This window comes from Procambarus clarkii, chromosome 22, assembly GCF_040958095.1.
Source record: "Procambarus clarkii isolate CNS0578487 chromosome 22, FALCON_Pclarkii_2.0, whole genome shotgun sequence".
NCBI lineage: Eukaryota > Metazoa > Arthropoda > Malacostraca > Decapoda > Cambaridae > Procambarus > Procambarus clarkii.
The window spans coordinates 19284587-19302002 of NC_091171.1; the positions used below are offsets into that span (position 1 = coordinate 19284587).

At 45.6% G+C, this 17416-nt stretch overlaps 1 protein-coding gene across 2 annotated transcripts in view; it reads left to right on the top strand.

Annotated features, from left to right (window-relative positions):
- Window positions 1–17416, top strand: part of LOC123757713 (uncharacterized) — a 95525-nt gene that overhangs the window by 48355 nt on the left and 29754 nt on the right. The window contains exon 4 of one of the 2 annotated variants that reach the window (XM_045741577.2): window positions 7358–7471. The exons of the other annotated variant lie outside the window; for it this stretch is intronic. Coding sequence (XP_045597533.1) covers window positions 7358–7471 — 114 coding nt within the window. The remainder of the gene's footprint in view (window positions 1–7357; window positions 7472–17416) is intronic. 2 annotated transcript variants of the gene reach the window in all.

Here is a 17416-nt window from a genome sequence, read left to right on the forward strand (position 1 = left end):
TTCCTTCGTTCCCTGTTTTCAGGGCTCGGGTCTCCCGGGTCGTCCGCAGTGTTTTCCTTCTTACTGCGGTCTGTCTTTGCGCCCATGCTGTTCAGACGTTTGCAGCAATTGCTGCTGTGTTGGTGACGTCTCGGGCTCATTTCGGGCGCAGGGAATTGTGGGTCGCACAGGTTTTTGGCCGCCCATCCATGTGTGCGTCTGTTCTTGGGCGTTCTTGTTGCCTTGGGTCGCAGGTTTGCGACCGGTTGTCTTGGCTTTGCGTTGCAGAGTTTGTGGCGGCCGCCTCCCGGGTTAGCCCTTTCTTTTCCTTCTCTTTGGGTATGAAGCTCCAGGGAGCCGTAGGGGCTCCCCACAGAAAACCAGCGTTGAATGTAATGAAACGCCATTTTCTGGGTGAGCCCCGGAGGCTCCCTGGAAACCCTCCCTCCCACCGGTCGGCGGTTTTTTCGCGTTGGTTGACGCTTAGCTTCCGAACTGGAGCTTGGCAGCTGGCGCGGTAGGTCCGGGGCTCCCCCCTCCCCCTCCCGGGGTGGGGAGGGCTGCGCGGACGATCGGCGCGGCAGTAAAGTGTGATGTTTGCTTGTTTGCTTGTTTCCTTGGGATTGTAGGGAGTTTTCTACCTCTCTGTTCGGTTTTTGTTGTAGTTTCTTACCATGTGGGGTTTGTTTTGTTACGCCTACCTTTCTGGGTGCCTAACCCCGGTCGATGGCAGATAAGGAAAACCCCCAACCATATGGGGTTTTCCAGGGCCATTGCTCCCTGAAACCTCTCTGAAGGGGCCAGGTTCTGGCGCTGGTCCCTGGTAGGTCTGAACTCCTTAGCTAATGTCCCAGTCTAACATAACACACATTAGCCCGATAAGCTCCAGGGAGCCTCCGGGGCTCACCCAGAAAATGGCGTTTCATTACATTCAACGCTGGTTTTTTTATAATATGTCCTGGGCTGACATTCGGACACAGGGCTTTTGGAGGTCAAATAGTCCTGGCTGCACTGTACCTCGTTAATGTTCCTGGCCCTTCTTGGGCGTGTGTAGCCTTGGGTCGCAGGTTTCAGCCAGTTATCTCGACTTCGAGTTTAGGAGCGAGTAATGGCCGCCTCCAGGGTAAGTCCCATTTCTTCTTTATCTTTGGTTAGGTAGCTCTGGGGAGTCGTAGGGGCTCCCCCCAGAAAACCAGCGTTGAAGGTAATGAAACGGCATTTTCTGGGTGAGACCCTGAGGCTCCCCGGCATCCCTCCCTCTCTCCGGTCGGCACTTTTTCGCGTTTTTGAAAATCGGCTTCTGAACTGAGGAAAGTAGCCGCCATGGGGGTCTGGGACCCCTCTTTCCCCCTCCTATGGATGGGGGGGGGGGGTTGTACAGACAGATGTGCGGCAGTTGTGGTGACATCATGCTTGTTTGCTTGCTAGTTTGGCTTTCAGTTTGCATTTTTTTTACCAGCAGTAGTTTGTTTTGAAATTTCTACCTTTCTGGGAGCCTGTTCTGGTAGATGGCACACAAAGACTGCTTCCAATTACATGAGGGTGTCTTTTGTCCATTGTTCCTCGTGCCTCTTCTTGAGGGGGCCAGGTCCTGGCTCTGGTTCCCAGTAGGCCTAGAACTCCATCAATTGACTGTTGCCACAGTCTAATATATGCACATCAACCCGGTATAGCTCCGGGGAGCCTCCGGGTCTCACCCAAAAAATGGCATTTCATTACATTCAACGCTGGTTTTTTCTTTTGTTTTAGCTTATAGCCAAGATGATGTGGCTATTGGAGTGACTGAGATCTTTACTCAGAAATGTAGTGTTATGCAAACAAATGTTTTCTTTCAGAGTTGTTGTCTCCTACTTTCTCCCATTTTGTTCCAGCTTTCCCCAAGTATGTTTGGCTGGGCAGGGCATTAAGTGGGGGTTAGCTACTTCCTCATCCCTGTTGTGGTTATCAGTATTGCTGCTTGGTTACTGTCAGATAGTATTGGGTACGTAGTGGTAATTTGAAGAAAGATAATTGTTTTTTCACTTGGTTGCCAATTATGGAATGAAGGTAGTGTGGATGTCAATCGGTGGTCGACTGAGACAGGAACTTTATTATCTCCCATTCCCAATTACTTGGCAAGGCCATTTGAAGTTTCTGGTCACAATGCATTGTTAAGTCAATTGAGCCTTTGCAGTGAATGGTGTCCTGAATGTCTTAAGAGTATGGGAGCAATCGAAATGCCAGCTTAGAAAACCCCAGCATTTAATGTAATGAAACGCCTCTTTCTGGCAGAGCCCCGGTGGCTTCTTAGGTAGCTTTCTTGCTGAGATTGCTCCACTCTGCCAGTCACATCAGATGCATAAGTTTGTTTGACCTTCTTGGGACCAGTGCCAAAGCTTCGCCCCTTCACATTAGGCACAGGGAGTAAATGACATTCTGCTATTTCACTGGGAAATCATCCAGAAAGTTAGCAAAGCTTTACAGACTATGGCTGGGTTCACAAGACTCAAAAGCCAGTAAACTGCCAAAGAACTCTCCAAACAATTCAAAATAAACAAAAGAAAACACACAAAACTAACTAAAACCCACTAGTACCAAATGCTGCCACCTGGCAACCCGGAGCTCAGTTCAGCTTCAGCTAGGTCGGCCGAGCGGACAGCACGCTGGACTTGTGATCCTGTGGTCCTGGGTTCAATCCCAGGTGCCGGCGAGAAACAATGGGCAGAGTTTCTTTCACCCTATGCCCCTGTTACTTAGCAGTAAAATAGGTACCTGGGTGTTAGTCAGCTGTCACGGGCTGCTTCCTGGGGGTGGAGGCCTGGTCGAGGACCGGGCCGCGGGGGACACTAAAAAGCCCCGAAATCATCTCAAGATAACCTCAAGATAGCTATTAGATCTGCAGCAGATAAAACACCACAACTAACTGAGAAACATGGAAGGAGGGAGAGAGACAGGGAGCCACTAGGGTTTACCAGAAAGAGGCATTTCATTACATTCAAATGTGTTTCTGGGGAAGCCCCATGATGGTTCCCTGTAGCTAAATAACCACAGAGAAAAAGATGGATTTACCAGAAAGGAGGAGAGACAGCAGGCACTAAGTGGAAGTAGAGAACAACAGCTGAGAAACATGACCCTGGCCAACACAGGACTGAAGAGGACAAATACCTGGCCACCATGACCCTATTAGTCTGCCAAAACCTTCGAGCCCGAATATTCATTCAGGACATGTTAGAAAAGACCGCCACGAGGGCATCATACAGTACTTGCGAACATCATATTCCCACGGGATAGACCTCAAGTTGATTAGCCTTGATGACACTGTAGAGAACCTGATAAAGATGAGCCTTGGAACACGGGACCATGGAAACCAGATCAACCTAAAGAGCATCCACCAAAGCTGAGGTGATGACACACAGGTAGCAACAAATTGCTGCCACCTGTCACAACAAGTGATGCATCCCTAGCCAAATCAACCAAGCATCAATAACCAAATGACCCCTCCTGAAGCCATTTTACAGGCTATTTATGCCTGTGCCACCTTTTGGGTGGCTTAATCTTTATCAATAAATCATTGACTCAATCTTGACCAGAAAAGGAGATGGTTGTAAACAAAGAAAATGCCCACGGGAGCCAAAAGAGCACAAGCCCCACCTCTGGAGAAGAGCACGAAGTTCAATATCCTGACAACTGGAAGCATGAGCCAGCAAAAACACCACCATAAAAAAGGAGTCCCGGACTGAAGGGTCAGACGTGAACCTAAGGGAGGAGAGAAAATTGAGGACTGTGTCCAGGAACTAAGATGGCTCAGGAAAAGTATGAGTAGCCTGGTGGTGAAATATGCTGAAACAACTTGTGAAATGGAGCCCCATAAGAATAGACAGGAAATCCCAGCAACAGAGGCTCTGCCAGCAATGCAGGATAAGGGGCAACAGTATTAGGCATGAGATGCCCATCAAGAAACAACCACGAAAGAAAAGTAAATACCACAAGAATCAAAATTGATGAAAGATGGTGAAGAGACAGAAAGAGGAAAAAAAAAGTGCCAATTTACTTCATGATGATGATCGTCCTTCGTAGTCGAAGATGACCGTGACTTCAATATATCAGGTTGAAAGTCGGTGGCAATGTGCCAGATGATGGAGGATGAGACCAATCTTCATCTGGAAGGCTAACCCATACACGGGACATATGTGGGTGGAGGCTACTGTAGAGGTGGAGGTTGCTCTAGCTTTGCGTGCGGTGCATTTCCTCTGAGGTAATGCAGTCCGTCTGTTCTCTGCTGCATGGACCCCTGTAATGTTTGCTTTTCCAAGTTATGTGGTCCTGAGCAAGCGACTCCCAAGTATTTGGGTTTATATCCAGGTGTTTATATCCAGATATATATATTTTCTGTGGGGGAGCCCCTACGGCTCCCTGGAGCTTATCGGGCTAATGTATGTTATATTAGACCGGGACATTAGCTAAGGAGTTCAGACCTACCAGGGACCAGTGCCAGAACCTGGCCCCTTCAGAGAGGTTTCAGGGAGCAATGGCCCTGGAAAACCCCCTTGTGGTTGGGGTTTTCCTTATCTGCCATCGACTGGAGTTAGGCACCCAGAAAGGTAGGCATAACAAAACAAACTCCACATTGTAAAAAACTAAAACAAAAAACCGAACAGAGAGGTAGAAACTCCCTACAATCCCAAGGAAACAAGCAAACAAGCAAACATCACACTTTACTGCCGCGCCGATCGTTCGCGCAGCCCTCCCCACCCCGAGAGGGGGGAGGGGGGGAGCCCCAGACCTACCGCGCCGGCTGCCTAGCATCAGTTCGGAAGCTAAGCTTCAACCAATGCGAAAAAACAGCAGACCGGTGGGAGGGAGGGTTGCCAGGGAGCCTCACATGCATTTCTGTCACGTTGATCTGCTGGTTTTAGAGGGGGATCCAGAGAGAGTTTTCCTGGACAATAAACACCACAGTAAGGTGAATAGATTGGAGGCAAAATGCCACTAGTGTCCTGGGGTACCCTGTGACCCTCCGCGGCCTCAGTTTCAACACCCTCAGCGTATGCAAGGTTAGGACGAGTTCTCCCGGCTTACAAAAGTTCATCGTTGCATTTGATGCCAATATACCCGTTGATCGGAGTGTTTTGGAAATAGCAGGGCACAAAGTCTCCTATATCATGCCATTCCCAAGTTCTTTAAGATCAAAGTGCACAATATCAGACCAAATAACCGCAGGAACTTGATTGCAGTGGCCTACAATCGTTAGGAAGATCTGGAGCTCTCGGATGTTACTGAAATCTGTGGTTACAAAGTCCGATGTTATAAACCTCTGGGTGACCATTTGGCGAGATATGTAGTCCGGGAGCCAGTCGGCCGAGCAGACAGCACACTGGACTTGTGATCCTGTGGTCCCGGGTTCGATCCCGGGCGCCGGCGAGAAACAATGGGTAGAGTTTCTTTCACCCTATACCCCTGTTACCTAGCAGTAAATTAGGTACCTGGGTGTTAGTCAGCTGTCATGGGCTGCTTCCTGGGGGTGGAGGCCTGGTCGTGGACCGGGCCGCGGGGACACTAAAAGCCCCGAAATCATCTCAAGATAACCTCAAGATAACCAGCATGTTGTTGACATTAGTGCGGATGACATGAAGGCGCAACTTCAGGCTAACATTCTGATCTTCGGTATCAGGAAATTTATGCATATTACTAGTGATGAACTGTGTGATACCGGCACTGCCCTACTTACTTTTCTCGATTCCTTTTCCCCTGATCGGGTTTGGATTAATGGCTTCCTCCATAAATTGGAGGTGTACGTCCCCTGTCCCACTCAGTGCTTTCGTTGTAAAGATTTTTACCATATCTCACAAGGCTGCACCAATGACATCAAATGTGGCAAATGCTCTAGTTCCCATTACACATGTGACACTGTGTCTGATATGCTCTGCTGCCAGAGCATATCAAACACACAGTTGGTTCTCTGCTGGCCCAACTGTGATGGTGATCATGCCGATACATTCAAACAATGTCCTTCATACGTAGCGGCACTAACTAAGCCTCTCCCTGCCGTCACCTTGCCTTCCAGTCGTGCTTTGCTTCGTCTTGACCCAGTTCATCATCAACCCTTGCTTCCTGCTCTGCTGCCACCTTTGCTTGTGCCTGACCTGTCTGTCACTGACATTCCTATCTCCCCTGTGCCCACTTCTCTCTCACATGCCATACAACCAAGTCCCGATCTTGTTTACACTCTTGTCACTCGCATTGCTGATGCACTCGAGAAGACGCTCCTCACTAAATTCTTTCCGCAATTCATCCAACCCGTTCCTGAGGCTGACCCGACGCATCCCTCATCCGATTCTCCTATGGTTGACATTCCACCTTCCGTGGCTGCCATTACTATCTCCAAAATGTTTGAACTGATGCTGGACAATCCTCTCCAGAATTCCTTAGTGCACCTTCCCCGAGTTCCTTCACAGGCTGCCTTGCCACACATCCCTACCCCTGGTACTAAAAGGAAGCAATCCTCTGCCGTCCCGACTTCCAAGCACCCTTCAACTTTGCCTGACAGGCCCCATAAATCCTACACTCCCACAACATCCTCACCCCAGGTCTTCCTCCCATTGTCCTCCTGGCACATCTAAGAAGACTGATGCGATTGCGTCCCAGCCGTAAGGCTCCGGATTCCGTCTACGTACCTTGCCCCATCCTCATCTCGCCTGGTCCCGACCTGACTTCTTCTAATCGTAACTTATTGTGACTCGTTTTCTTGTGTGTGTACAGTGTTTTCTATTCTTTGGGGAGTTGTTTGGCAGTTTAGTGGCTTTGAGTCTTGTGAACCCAGCCATTGTTTGTAAAGTTTTGCTGACTTTCTGGATCCTTTCCCAGTGAAATAGCAGAATGTCATTTGCATCCTGCATCTTGTGTGAGGGGGGGCAAGGTTTTGTCTTTGGTCCCCGGAAGACCAAACACTCGTGCAACTGATGTGACTGGTACATTGGAGCAATCTCAGTGAGATAGCTACAGGGAAGCCACCATGGTGCTCCTCCAGAAAAGAGCATTTCATATACGCAATACACCACATATTCTATAGGTTTACATCACCTTGAATTTAAAATTATATATTAATTATAGTGCAGTACTTGTAAGAAATCCTACTCTCATTGAGAAATAATAAACAGCATTACATATATATCTTGTATATTTGTTGCGTTTGTTATTTGGCATTTTATAGTGTTAGGGACTGTCAGAGTAGATAATTGATTAATATTCAAGATAAACATGCCCTTGCCTTTATAGCAAATGATTTAAACAAAGGTGCCATGTTCACATTCAAACTCTTTGCATCATTACTGTTGAATTTTTTAACGAAATGATACAAAATTTTTCATACCATTTGGCTGATGGTGACATTTTTCCATAGACACACTCAATATCCGTGCTGGGGCGGCAATCTTGATCTCGGATCTCGCTCATTCACAGTTGGCTTTAAATGCCGGTATCCACTAGAATTCTACAGTGATAATCAAGTAGTAAGGTCTGTGAGTATATTTGCGAAAATCATCACAAGCACCACGCTCATTTTTGCTTTTGGCTTTGTATAAGTGAATTAGAGCATGAGAAGGGGTGGAGAAAAAGGCTCTGAGGCTGGGTAGATATGATGAGTTGGTAATACAAGGAAATACTGGATGCAAGTGAACAATGGGAAGTGACACTGAACAGTGCCAAGCAGAAGCAGTTTGCTTCCATCAGGAGGAAATAAATGAGTGCATGAATAAAAATTTGACAATTGATGGAGTGTGCTTTATACCTAATATATGAAAATGCTGATGTATTTTTGGTGGATGCTTTGCTGGTATGTGGTGATAGAGAGATCCCATGATGTTAGTGAGCTAGGATGGAAATATGAAATGTCTGGTGTTTTTCTGCTTAACTTCAACCCTCTTATCCTGCTATAGTTTTCCATCCTACCTAAGTTATTATGTGTCTCAACACCATGAAATTTGGAGATGGAGTAATGTTTTTTCTGGAGAGGGTAGAAGATAACTCCTTGTAGCTAGCTGCACTGAGGTAGCTCCACACAAATGAGTCACATCAACCCTAGCAGTCCTTAATTGCTTACCAGCGACCAAAAGCCAAAATGTGGCACCCACACAGAGGTGCAGGGAGCAGGGGATTATTACAATCACCCTCACCAAAGAAACATACAGAAAGGAAGCAAAGCAAAACATGCAACTGTAAGGTTCACAAACAAAAATAGAATTGAAATAGCAAAAGACTGTACAAATGATCCACCCACAGAGCAAACCCAGCTCTGGCGGTAGCAGCACCTCCGATACCTGCCAGCTCTCTCCGTCTCGGTTCTTCACCTGATGTCCAACTGTTTGGACTGCTCCATGAGTCACTAGCATTACAGGTCCCAACTATTTCTTAGATAAGTAATTACCTAAGTAATTACCTAAGTGTAGTTACAGGATGAGAGGTACGCTTGTGGTTGTTGTTGTTAAAGATTCGCTACCTGGAACAAAGTTCCAAGTAGCACGGGCTATGGTGAGCCCGTAGTGCCTTTACGCTTGTGGTGTCCCGTCTTCCCAGCACTCTTTGTCATATAATGCTTTGAAACTACTGACGGTCTTGGCCTCCACCACCTTCTCGCCTAACTTTTTCCAACCGTCTACCACTCTGTTTGCGAAAGTGAATTTTCTTATATTTCTTCGGCATCTGTGTTTAGCTAGTTTATATCTATGACCTCTTGTTCTTAACCCTCAAACCGCTAGGGGCCCAAATGGAATTCACACCCACAGGCGCAACAAAAAAAAAATCCAAAAAATTCTTTCGTCTTATAGAAGTGTTCATTTTTGTTCCCTGATCACGGAAAAAATAACAAAAAAATCGTAGGTGGCATATTTTAGCCGCAATAGGGTAGGGAAGTGTGGCAAACAAGGGGTGTAGGCAGAGCCTTCGCCAGACGAGGTCTACTCCGCCCAAGCTGTCAGACGGCAGTTGCCACAAATATATTATTACCTAATTATTTCAATGTCTCTGATTGATTTTTTCTTAGTTTTTTTGCATTAATATTATTCCATACAGTGAATTGTGGTATATTTATATTATAAAATGTGTGAACCATCGCTGTACTCAAAATTATGGTGTGCATATTAGTGATTCAATTATTATGTTCATAAAACAATAAACAAATAGTTTTGCTGTTGTTACGCTATATACACAGGTTATATATAAGTATTTGCATGTTTTGTACACCATAACAAACTACTAAGTTGGTCTTGTGAGTCAAAAAGCAACGAGGAGTGACCGCCAAACACCAGCGAGCCACTCACTGCCACTCCCTCCCTCAACACCACCTCACTCACCCTCATTCACCTCCCACAATACTCTTCCTGTATTTATTCACTATACACAGAAGTTATATATACGTATTTACGTGTTTTGTTCACCATAACTGTACATCTAAGCTTGTATGGTGAGTAAGGCCATAAGATGTAGCTACTCACACAGCTGATCGGCGGCCGCCCTCAAGGCCAGACGCACTAATATTTGTCCTCCAACAATATTGTTTGTGGTGTTATTACGCTATATACACACATTATATATAAGTATCTACCTGTTTATGCACCATACCTGTACAAATAAGCTGGTATTGTGCCCAAAGACCATAGTGGCCATCAATAAACAACATGCCAAGTCGTGCAGACGACACTCCTCCCTCACCAAAATGGCGGCTCCCAACCTACTCCTCTCACTGTTATCTCACACTATACACACGTTATATATAAGTATCTACATTTGTGTTCACCATATCGAACCACTAAGCTGGTATGGTGAGTGCAGTCAATAATTGGTGGCCACACACAGTCAGGAAACGACGCCACAACCCTCCCTCCATGGAGCACAGCGCTAGATATCACCACAATCCTGCTATTATCAGAATCCTGGTCAGTTTTATCACAGTCAGGGGGCTTCAGTAATACTATCACTGCTAAATAATAGCAGTATCATTTATATTATGGTATTTGTAGGCGATGCTGTGGTCACAAGCTGAACAGCGGTGCTGTGAGCTCGTGCTGCGTGTGCCAGCCTTGGTGGCTTGCTCAATACTGACGCTGTAACACCCAAGAATGTTAGCCTGGATTTTTTTCTAGGTGGCATCTGGCAACTATCGGTTGTGGCTGTACTATAGCTGCCCCTATCCCAGGCGGGGCGTTTAAATTATAGCGCTAGACACGAAATCATATATAAATGATGTGCGCGGTTTCGGTTTTGTCACTGATATCATTTATATATGATATGCGCGGTTTGAGGGTTAAAGTTCCAGGTCTCAGGAAATCTTCCCTATCGATTTTATCAATTCCTGTTACCATTTTGTATGTAGTGATCATATCACCTCTTTTTCTTCTGTCTTACCAGCGTGTTAGCCATTCTTTAAATTTTGTCCTTTGGGGTCCCATTTCAAGATAGTGTTAGCTTAATGTGTTTACAAGCCTCACTTGTTAGGACTTTTGAAACTGTTTACTTCGAGTTGCATGTGCTCAGGGCAGCCCTTCCCTAAGTGCATGCCTAGTGATGCCACAGCAATAACAGGGTACCCTGGTGGGTTCTGGAGTGCATCCCATAGAGGCAGGTCTACTGTGTTGGGTGCCTCACCCTGAGTAGTGCAAGGGGTCATTGACTTTTGTGTGAGGCTTTGAGGTTGGGGCATTTAGGAGTTTGTTGTTTTTGGGTGCACTGGGGTTTGTGTGCTTGTATATACGGTGTACCACTGATGCCCTTCATAGATGTGTTTATCCTGAGGCCTGTGTTTGGCACAGTTGGCACAATCAGAGAACACTGTTTGAACATCAGTAGTCCATGACTGTTCAATAATGTCCCATCATGTGTAAGAAATATTGCCAGAACAAAAATGGACTCAACTAAAAAATTAGTTTCCTACAAGAAGTGCTGCACCATATTGGTGGTAATGGATATGTGGGGTAACTCCAAGCAACAGTCTGTTGGACCAAACCTGTTCCCCAACCAGGCTTGGGGGAAGTGGAAGAATTCTCGGAACTCTCTCCAAGTTTAGTTCCACCGATGTTTAGTTCTTCAGTTCTTTTGGCAAGCACACCTAGTCCCTGAGTGTAATGCTTGGTCCTTACTTTTGGCCCTGGTAAGTTCTTTGGGTCTGGTAGGGCTCATTATGGATCAACCCACCAAGCGTGCACTCACTTTTTGCTAGTTTGAAGTGTGTCCATTGATGGTGCTACATGCCGATGGTCATTCATTCTGTCTGCCATGCTGCTTGTTGGGTGGGTAATATCTTCCACCCTAAGGTGTGTGACTTTTGCATTTGCTGGGGCTCTATTCTAGCAGAGCTGCCTTCTAGACAAGAGGCTTTTCAAATAGCAGCCATATTATGGGTTTGTTTCTCTCATTTTCATTACTTGTTGCTTGGTGCTCATGTGAATGCTCCAGAGTTGGTCCCTATAATGTTTAAGGATCTGGAGTTAAGAGTGGCTCATAAATTACACTTGTTCAAAGTTTGCCCATCCTCCTCCAATTCCATTTGGCATGGTTCGCCAGGCCTTTATTTGAGCTTGGGAGACTTGGCATAGTATTTGCCATACCCGAATGCTTGATTGGTTAGAAGCGAGTTCTGTCTTTTATGTGTTCTTGGGGGAGGTTTGTCTTTTGTGCTGCTGGAAGATTTCCTGTTTGCTCCAGTTTGCTCAAGGACACGGGCATGGGGCAGCTCTTAAGTGCAACTGCTTTTGCTTTCTGGAATCCAGGCTGTGGAGGATGACAGGACCTGTGCTCACTTGATCACAGTCACTGGGCTGTGGTCAAGCTATTCTTTGAACAGCTGCAGAGCAGCCTGGATGCATTGGCTTCAGTGCCGGATGTTATTTCGTTGTTACTGACAATTTCAACTTCACTGACTTTGCCCAAGTTGCTCACTCTCCTCCTTTAGGAGGCAGTAATGGATTTTTTCCTGGCTTGTCTCACATGTCAGTATGCTGTGCTAATCCAAGCTATAGGTTCAGCTTGGTCTCTAACCCTTATGTCTATCACCCTCTTTTTGTCCCTCCTTTTTCCTGGGGTGATTGTCTCTCCACTGATCTCGGCTGTTGCTTTCCAATCCCTCAGTTGGGTTCTGTCATTGTCCTTGCTATCCCTACTGCTCAGAGGCAATCCTCCTGGGTTAGAGCCTCACCTGTAGTTAGTCAGGGTTGGACTCCATCAAAGTCTGATTCTCTGGCTGTTGCTTCTTCTAGGTGGCGTTGTTCTTGGGTGCTGCAGAAGTGGTTCTGGACGGGGGTCTTGACACCAGAAATTTTGTGGTCCACCTGTTTCTTGGCAGTGTGCAGGAACATCTGGAATTTTTTGCCAGCTCCTGGTCCCATGATGCATGGCCCTTCTGAGTTGTCTCCTATTTTCTCTTCTTGAATTGATCCTCTTCCCTTCTTTTTTAGTTCAGGGGTCATGATCAAGGTGTTATCCCAGCAGTATTGTATGGTCATTGAGAATTGACAGGACTGGTGTGGTTGAGTTAACTACCTCTCTTTTGGTGGGTGTCTTGGTTTTTCATGATCCCCAAGCAGGACTTTGCAGACTTATGATACATTTTTGACCTCTCGGGATTCAACAGTTATATTCCCTGTCCGACTTTTCACATGATCACTTTGGCTCAGCTGGATTTCTAGATAATGTCCCTGAATCCCAAGGACACATACTGGCACATTCGAATTCATCTGAGGTTCAGGAACTGGTTAGGGTTCATTGTGGGGTGTCGTACTTACGGTTTTTCTTTTTTGGAAAATCTGCCCCCCTCAGATCTTTTATCAGGTTAGTGCAGAGTAGTTGTGGCCCAACTATGTCTTATGGGGAGCTTCAAGTTTTGGCCTATCTTGATGACTGGCTTATTTGGGCTCCCAGCCACTTCACTTGAGTGTATACTGAGGATATTGATCTTTCTGAGCTTGCCATGTTCAAATTCCTGGTGAATTGGAGGAAGTCCCAATTGGTTCTGTCCATGGATGGCTTCCGTTTCCCTGCCTTCTGCAGCTGTCTTCAGTTTTATCTTAGTTTTATGTCAGAGTGGTCCTAGATTACTCAGCAGTTGGTTGATCAGTTGTGCAGAAGCTTGAACTTGATCTGTGTGGTACAGTATTTTTCTTGTGCAGAATTTGGTTCCGGGCACTGTTCTGGTTCTTCTGGTATCACCCTTTTCACCACCACTACTGGGGTCATCGAGTGTGAGCTCCATTTGCCCTTCACCGGTTTTTACTTCACCATTTTCCTATTTTGGTTTGGGGTTGAGCAGGTCCCATCTTTCGGGCTCACAGTGTAATGTGTAAGTTTGCAGCGGTGTGGTAAGCCCTGCAGTGTGTGTCATCCTCTGGGCTCCTTTCTCCAGTACCATTCTGACTGTGCCCAGGTGGTTCATTGTCTGAATCAAGGGGGGTTCTTTTCAGTCCTTTCCTTTTTGAAGATGGATCTCATCTTATGGATTCTCATGGTTTGGTTCTCCATGCAGTTTATGTGTGAGGGAGTATCCAACGTTCTTGTGGACAGACTTTCTCGGTTTTAACCCATTTCCATGGAGTGGACTGTCAACGATGCACCCTTCAGGTGGATCTACAAGGCGTTGTCTCTCTGAAGTTGATCTCGTCATATCCAAGTGAAACTGGCAGCTTCCGTCTCACATAACTTCTTTCTCAGATCATGAGGCTGCTAGGGTGGATGCCTTTCAGCTGTACTGGTTGAGGGTGGGGGTTCATTTATCACTTCCATAAGGTTCAGATGTTGTTCCAGGTACTGTACAGTATTGTCCAGACCGGAGATTTACATGGGTAGATTTACATTTACTACAGATTTACATCTTTTGGAGATGGAGCCTGGATACTGATATCATCCCTGACATACTTAAGACAGCTGAGATCATGCCACTTCACAAAGGAGGTAGTAAAGCAGATGCAAAAAATTATAGACCAATAGCTCTAACCTCACACACAAAAATCTTTGAAAGAGTGGTAAGAAGTAAGATTACAAATCACATGGAATCACAACATCTACATAACCCTGGACAACACTGGTTCAGAACAGGGCACTCCTGCTTCTCACAGTTGCTAGATCACTATGACATGACCTTAGGTGCCATGGGAGACAAGCAAAATGCAAATGTAATGTACACAGACTTTGCTAAAGCTTTCGACAAATGTGACCACGGTGATATTGCACACAAAATGCATGCAAAAGAAATTACTGGCAAAGTAGGGAGATGGATCTTCAACTTCCTAACGAAAAGAATGTAGTGTAATTTATTGATATTGATACAGGTATATACAAGAGTCTCTACATTCTTGTAAAGCCATTAGCTCGCGTAGCGTTTTGGGCAAGTCCTTGATCCTAATTTTCCTCGGAATACGACCCGCCGAATCATTTAACAACCAGGTACCCATTCTCTGCTTGGTGAACAGAGGCTACGGTTAAGGTTTGGCACCCGGTCAATTCTCCCCAGCCAGGATTCGAACCCAAGCCAAAGCACTCGCGAAATGCCAGGAGAGTGTCTTACCACTGCGCCATGGAGACTGCTAGTCAACACAGTAAAATCCAGATCATCTACTGTGAAAAGCTCATTCCTCCAAGGTACTGTACTTGTTCCAGTACTTTTTCTCATCCTAATATCAGATATAGATAAGGAAAGAAACTACAGCACTGTATCATCATTTGCAGACGACACGAGAATTTTTATGCGAGTAGACAATTTAAAGGACACGGCAAACTTCCAACCGGATGTAAATCGGATCTTTCAGTGGGCCACAGATAATAATGTGATGTTTAATGAAAATAAGTTCCAGCACCTGCGCTATGGAAAAAATTTAAATTTAAAAACAGAAACCATATATAAAACAAAATCAAATCACACTAGAATGAAAAGCAATGTAAAGGATCTAGGGGTAATCATGTCGGAAGACCTTACAATTACGTAATACAATATAGTAGCTGTCATGACTGCAAGAAAAATCACAGGTTGGAAAACAGGGACCTTCCAAACAAGGAATGCCATACCTAGAGGGCACTTTTCAAGTGCCCTCTAGGGTGGAATATTGTTGCACTCCAACAGCCCCATTCAGAGCCGGATAAATTGCTGACCTAGAGAGCATGCAAAGATCCTTTACCACTAGACTCCACTCTATAAGTCATCTTAATTATTGGGACTGATTAAAAGTTCTAAATCTGTATTCTTTAGAGTACAGGCGAGAGAGATACACAGTATTCTACATGGGGAAAATATTAGAGGGACTGGTTCCAAATCTGAACACAGAAATAACATCACATGAGACCAGTAGGCATGGCAGGATGTGCAAAATACCACCGTTGAAAAGCAAATGTGCAGTAGGTACACTGAGGGAGAACTCTATCAATATCAGAGGCCCAAGATTTTTCAACACTCCCGCTACACGTAAAGCGCATAACTGGCTGGCCTCTCACAGTGTTTGAGAGAGAACTCGACAAACAAAGAATACCTGATCAACCAGGCTGCGAGAAGCTGCATCCAACAGCCTGGTTGACCAAACGACCAACCAGGAGGCCTGGTCAGAGACCAGGCTGCAGGGCTGTTGATTCCCGGAAGCTACACAAGGTAAGGTAGGTAGGTAGGGTGATCCTTGTGGCTGCCTGGTGGCTGGCTTATCTTTGATTTGTGGCTCTTTTGGCCAGGTGTCCGAAATCAGGCATTTTTACGTGGCTCTGCCCCTTTTTATCAGATTGATTTTGGAACATTCCTTGCTGGTTCGAGTTTCTTCTCTGCTCTTCATGTCTTGAGTTTTTTATATGGGTCAGTCACCATTTGTATGGTTAATGTGGCTTTCATCACAGCAGCTGTATTAGGTTTCTTGGTGCTCTTTTCATTTTTTCATCTCTCGCCATCATTTTTTTTTTGTCTCGGTTCCAGTGGTTTTGTAGTTTTGTCTTGATTGTTGATTGACAAGTTACTCCTAATACTGTACTGTACTGTACTGTCTCCTCCTATTGTTCAGTCTTGCAGAGCCGCTCTTGTTGGCTTTTGGCATCGATTCTTCTTTAGCACCATTTTATAATTGTTTCTCCTCCAAACCTATCCTTTCTCCTCCTGTACTGTCTTGGTCTAGGGACAGTGTGTTTGGTTTTCTTTTGTTGCTTTGGTTCTCGGTCACCTCTTCAGTTTGTGATACTTTTTTCAAATTTTTGTTTTTTGTTGGTGCTGTCTTCTCATTGTAAGGGTGAGAAGCTTTGCAATTCTCCAAAAATGGGATATTTTTTCTTTTGGTCCTGGTGGCCAGTTTCTTCATATATAGAATAGCTATTTTCTTTTCTGGTGAAGAATGAGATGGTTAGCTTCTGGAGAGGTCCTTTAGTTACTCAGTCATGATTCATTTGACCAGAGGTGCATCATTTTTGCCCTGGGCTGGGTTTCCCATCCTAGTATCTCCTCTTCATGGGGGGTGATCTGCATTTTTCTACCGAGTGAATCCCAGTTTTCCTGTTCTATGTGGTAAGATACAAAGAACTAACCACAATATTTGGCCCTTCAGGAACTAGTGTTGACTGTAATGAAATGCCTCTTTTTGGGTTGGTTTCAGCTGTTGTCTTAGGCTATGGACTAAAGATTGTTGACAAGGGGAGCCGGCAGCTCCCAGTGATGCTGCCACTGGTGGTAGCCAGCTGTAACTTGGGGTGAGTTTGTTCTAACTACTTTTTTTTTAATCATTTGCAGAGTCTTTTGCTACTTCGTTTCAATTTTTCTGTCAACCTTGTGCACTTGTCTATTTTGTTTCGCTTCCTTTCTGTGTGTTTTAGTGATGGTGATCATGAATCCCCTGCTCTCTGTATCTTTGTGAAACGGTCATGTTTTGGTCTTTGGTCTCAGTTAGCAGTTAAATACCCCAAGGACTAATGTGGCTCATTTGTATGGAGCACTCTACATGGAGCCGAGAAGGCCCACCCAAAAAAACATATTTCATTATGTTCAACATTTTTTCTGCGGGAAGCCCCTTCAGCTCCCCGGAGCTATCCAGGCTGATATGGATATCCCTAACTTTGGTATCAGTCGATGTGGAGTGGAGTTCTAGGCCTACTGGGGACCATGAGCCAGAACCTGGTCCCCTCAGAGAGGCACGAGGAGCAATGACCTATAAAAACCCTCATGTGGTTGGGAGCATTCTATATCTGCCATTAACCGGGACAGGCACCCAGAAAGGTAAGCACCCCAAAACAAACCCCTATTCTGGTTAAAATCGACAAAAATAGACAAACGAGTGGACAGAACTCCCCAATTGAACACAAGCAAACAAGCATGACGTCACATGAACTGTGCCGCATGTCTGCGCAGCTCCCCCCTCCCCTGGAGGGGGAAGGGGGAGCCCCAGATACCCCTTGCCCTGTTGGTCTTTTGCTGCTTGGCAATTGACCACCTCGAGTGTTTTAGGGGGTTTCCTTCCTAGTT